General features: G+C 28.1%; 1 protein-coding gene across 1 annotated transcript; it reads right to left on the reverse strand.

Moving 5' to 3' along the window:
* Positions 1-572: 572 nt before the first annotated feature.
* LOC127280394 (uncharacterized) lies at positions 573-3,852 on the reverse strand. The gene is made up of 5 exons (XM_051303352.1): positions 3,599-3,852; positions 3,202-3,418; positions 2,555-2,668; positions 965-1,027; positions 573-875 (listed from the first exon to the last, which is right to left on the reverse strand). The coding sequence occupies exons 1-5, from the start codon at positions 3,608-3,610 to the stop codon at positions 742-744; spliced, it is 540 nt and encodes a 179-aa protein (XP_051159309.1). The 5' UTR covers positions 3,611-3,852; the 3' UTR covers positions 573-741.
* Positions 3,853-4,276: the final 424 nt, after the last annotated feature.

Raw genomic sequence — 4,276 nt, forward strand, 5'->3', positions numbered from 1 at the left:
TTCCTGTAAAGAATATGTTTCTCAAAGTATGTACTTTCGTAATGTAGTGTCAATTAAAAGTAATTTAGACTTAGAAATTGTCAGATCAATAACATAATGATACATAGTAAGAAAAAATGAGTAGATTGGATCAACAGTGGATAAAATGCAAAATTTCTAATCATTAGTTTCTTGCGCCGCCAGAGATTTTATTTTCCTAAAAATTAAAAATTTATAGTTATACTACAAATATAATATTTAACATAAGACGAAGTGAACAAAAATAAAATATTTACTTTTCTTTTTCTCTTTTGTATCTATGATTTGAAAAACGAAACCATTCCGCAGCATGAGTATTAAAATCTGCTTCAGTCAAGTTATTATAAGAAGCACAGATATTTTTTGTAATTTAAAATCAAATTTCTAATAATTCGTTTTAATTTAAAAAGTTGGAAAGTTGAATAAATTTAAGGAATGTCTTTCTTATAGCACATAAATGTAAAAAAATAATTTTATTTTATACATATTTAACAAGTTTTAAAGTTATAAGAAAAATATTTTTTTATGAGAAATATTCTTCTGGCAGCAGATAATTAGTTAAAAGATAAAAAAAAATTTTTCTAAAAATAAAAAAATGTTCAAATTATATATAAATACCTCTAATGCATTTCATAAACGGTAAGTTCATAGCTGCAGGTTTATCATTTTGATTCTGCCCTTTCCAGGTATATTTCCGGGCACATTTATCTTTTATCACTTTCGTCAGCACATTGTAAACGATGTCTTTTGGAGAAGTCCCTCCAATCTCGTTATTATATCATCTTGTTTCATTTCAATACTTGCCCACGTGCGCGTTGCTTTTTCAAGTAATTTTTTAATATCCCCGTTAGAATCAGCTAAAAAGAATAATATTAAATAAATTTTTAATGAAAAACGAATCTACAAATAGTCATAATAACTAAAAATTATAATTATACAAATATACCTGAAGGTGATTTATCATTATGGTCATCAGGTGATTCTGTTGTTTTCCTCGATTGGAAGGAATCTAAAACATTAAAAAAATACATTTGTAAGTACTACAAATTAAAGAAAAAATAACACCTTATTTGAAATTTGAAAGTTAAATAGTAAAAAAATTTGCGACGCATAAATTCGCTAGGTTAGTGGGGAAAAAGGACATCTTGGTTTTTTGTTCAAAAAGAGGACACCTTGCTTTCAGGTTGAAAAAAATTGCACCTGGAAAATAATTTTTTCTTTGAGAAATTTTTTTGTTAATAGCACTGATATAGATATTTATTTTTTTTACTCAACTGAAGTAAATTACATAAGTAAAAAATTAAATTAAGGGAGTAATAAATAAATATCTATAATATCAGTGCTACTAACGAAAAACTGTCTCCAAAAAAAATTATTATCCAGGTGTACTTTTTCAACCTAAACGCGAAGTGTCCTTTTTTTGAACAAAAATCCGAGGTGTCATTTTTTCATTAAACCAGCGAAATATGAAATACAGTAAACATTTTATAAAAAATATACAATACCAGTTATTTTACTTGATCCAGAGGTACCTTCTGTTGTATTAGATTTTTCAAAAGTTTTTGTACTTGATTTTTTACTGTTAAAATTTCTGGCAACAGCATCGAATTCTTCGGGTACACTGAAAAAGTCTTAAGCGATCAGCAGTTCCAACAGTGGAAATGCAGTAGCTCTTTGCTTTGGAGTGTCTGGAGCATGATTTTGAGCAACCTCTATGCTAAATGTTGGGCGAGCAGATGTTCCACGTTATTGTTACCAAGATTTGGTGATGCTGCAGCATCAGACTTGGGCACTCAGAGCACCCAAGATGGGAAACAGTTAGCCCACAATGAATTTGTGCAGAATCTCTTTATTTGGTGCTTCTCATACATGCGTTGGGAATTCTTAACGCCCAAGACTTTTTCAGTGTACTTCTGGTACAACAATCTCGTATTCACTTTCAGAGGGATGTACAACGCCATTAGAATGTGTCCTTGACTTTTTTGTATCTATTAATATAAACATAAAATCATTAGTATGTTAAAGAATCCACAGTAAAAATTATTTTTGGATGTCGCAGTTTATTACATACTGAAATCTGAATTTACTGTTTTTTAAATTAAAATTTGATTTTAAGAAGGAATTGGACAAACAGTCTAAACAAAAGTCCAAATACATTTTAATGCCCTTTGAAATAGAAATCACAGATTTTAACGTATTTTTTCCAGATGAGGTATGAAAAACTATATTTTAACCATTAAAAATTGAAATTGGGTAAAATATTTTTAAAATTGTTATTTCGAAACGATTTTCTACTTTGAGTTCAAAAAGAAAATTGTTTCAAAATTTAATTTTTTTAATTTGCACCCAATTACAATTTTTAATTACTCGTTTTGGTTAAAATATAATTCTTCACCTTTCGCCAGAAAAAAATTACATTAAAATATGTTTTCCATTTTAAAAGGCAATAAAATGCATTTGGATTTTTACTCAAACTGTCTGTCCAATTGCCCCTTAAATTATAAAAACTTGTTTGTAAACAATATGTAATTCTTACGATCGGGCATTTCCTCGTTAGAAAATGATTGTGGTCGTTTCCTCGGCCTCTTACCTCCATTGTCCGTCACGTCTTCAGCAGATTCAAATGTAGCATCTTGTGCCCTTTTACGAGCTGAATTGTAGGTAGCTGTAGAAATAAACTATTTGTTTAGATTTGTACTATAATTCACATCAGTTTTATTATTAAAGACTTGATTGTAATTTAATTAAAATGGATTGAATATAAATAAATCTAAGTCAATCCCTACATTGCGGTACATATATGCACATGTGAAACAAGTTTCTGATAAAATTTTCAGCACAAATTTTATGCTTTTTACTTTTACAATTACAATATCCCCTAAAATATTTTTGTTTTAATATACGAAATAACATATACAATTATAAATGATGTTACTAGATCCCAAATGTAAATAAAAAAAGAAAATGGCATTGAATGTTGGTTAACAGAATTATAATTTTCGAATAAACATATTTTTTGTCAAAATTCTTTCACAGTACATTTCTATTTACATTGTCGTATATTTTTTATTAAAAACAAGTACTGGAGATTATAAAATTTTATGTAAAAATAATTTAAAATATTAGGAAAATAAACAAAAGAGGAACCAAATGAAAATTTTTATAACAATAAAAAATACTTACAACAGTACTTGTCCAAAGTGACATCGTACGAAGTCCAACATGATTCCTCAACTTCAGCTTTTTGTTTTATTTGCTTCGCAATATTTCTATCGTCCTCTGGCCACCAACATTTATAAGAACCATCACCGTTTACAATGAGCCAAGAAGTCGGGACCTCCGAATACGTTCCATTGGAATGAAAACACACTATTGCATACTCTTTATAATCATTGGAAACCTTTAGAATAAAAAACGGGAATTATAATGAAATCAATTATTATTTCCACTTTATCAATAATACCTATCGCTCAGTTTTGGAAGTTAAAAACAGAATTTTGAGATATATTAGGCATAATGAATATTTGAAAGAAACATGAATAAAACAAACTAAATACTTATAATTTATATGTTTACTTACGTTGTCACTCATGATTATTGTCCGAAAAATCACCTAATCGAATAAACTGACGTAATTAACAAAATACAATATTTTTCTCAAGTTACACTGTACATGTTATGCTGAACGCAGGATGAAACACGCTCGCTCGACCTGATAATTCGAATGTCGATTCGATACATCGAAATTAGTCTCAAGAAGAAGGGCATTTAGCTAACTTCATTCGAAATAATTTTCAGTTGTTTTATTTTTCAAGCCTTTTTATAAAGCGAAAAATCAAATTGGATTATTAAATATATTTGTTTAAATCAGTATTCACAAATTTTTTAACAAATAAAGCAATTAAATTATTATATTTCATAAGTTTTTAAATCTTATAGCTGCGAAAAACACATGCGCGCAGTACAAATATGGAACACCTTTTCTATAAGCCTTGGCGTTGACTGTCCAATGATAAACCATGGTGTATAAATATAGGATATAAAAACGTGGTTAATTACAAGTTTTATTGGTGTAATCAGATGAATTTATTAAGCTGCAAACAAAATTCATTTTATTTATATAGGTATGTGTAAATTCAATGACCCAAATTTATATTTCTATTCATATATGTAGATTGTGTGATTTTTTTAAGTTGGTGTAATATTTTTAAGGTTATGTTATAACCTCATACACATGTGATTCATTCATTGATAATTG

Source organism: Leptopilina boulardi, unplaced genomic scaffold (assembly GCF_019393585.1).
Source record: "Leptopilina boulardi isolate dan_hultmark-lab unplaced genomic scaffold, ZJU_Lbou_2.1 LbouV2_244, whole genome shotgun sequence".
In the NCBI taxonomy this organism is placed as follows: domain Eukaryota; kingdom Metazoa; phylum Arthropoda; class Insecta; order Hymenoptera; family Figitidae; genus Leptopilina; species Leptopilina boulardi.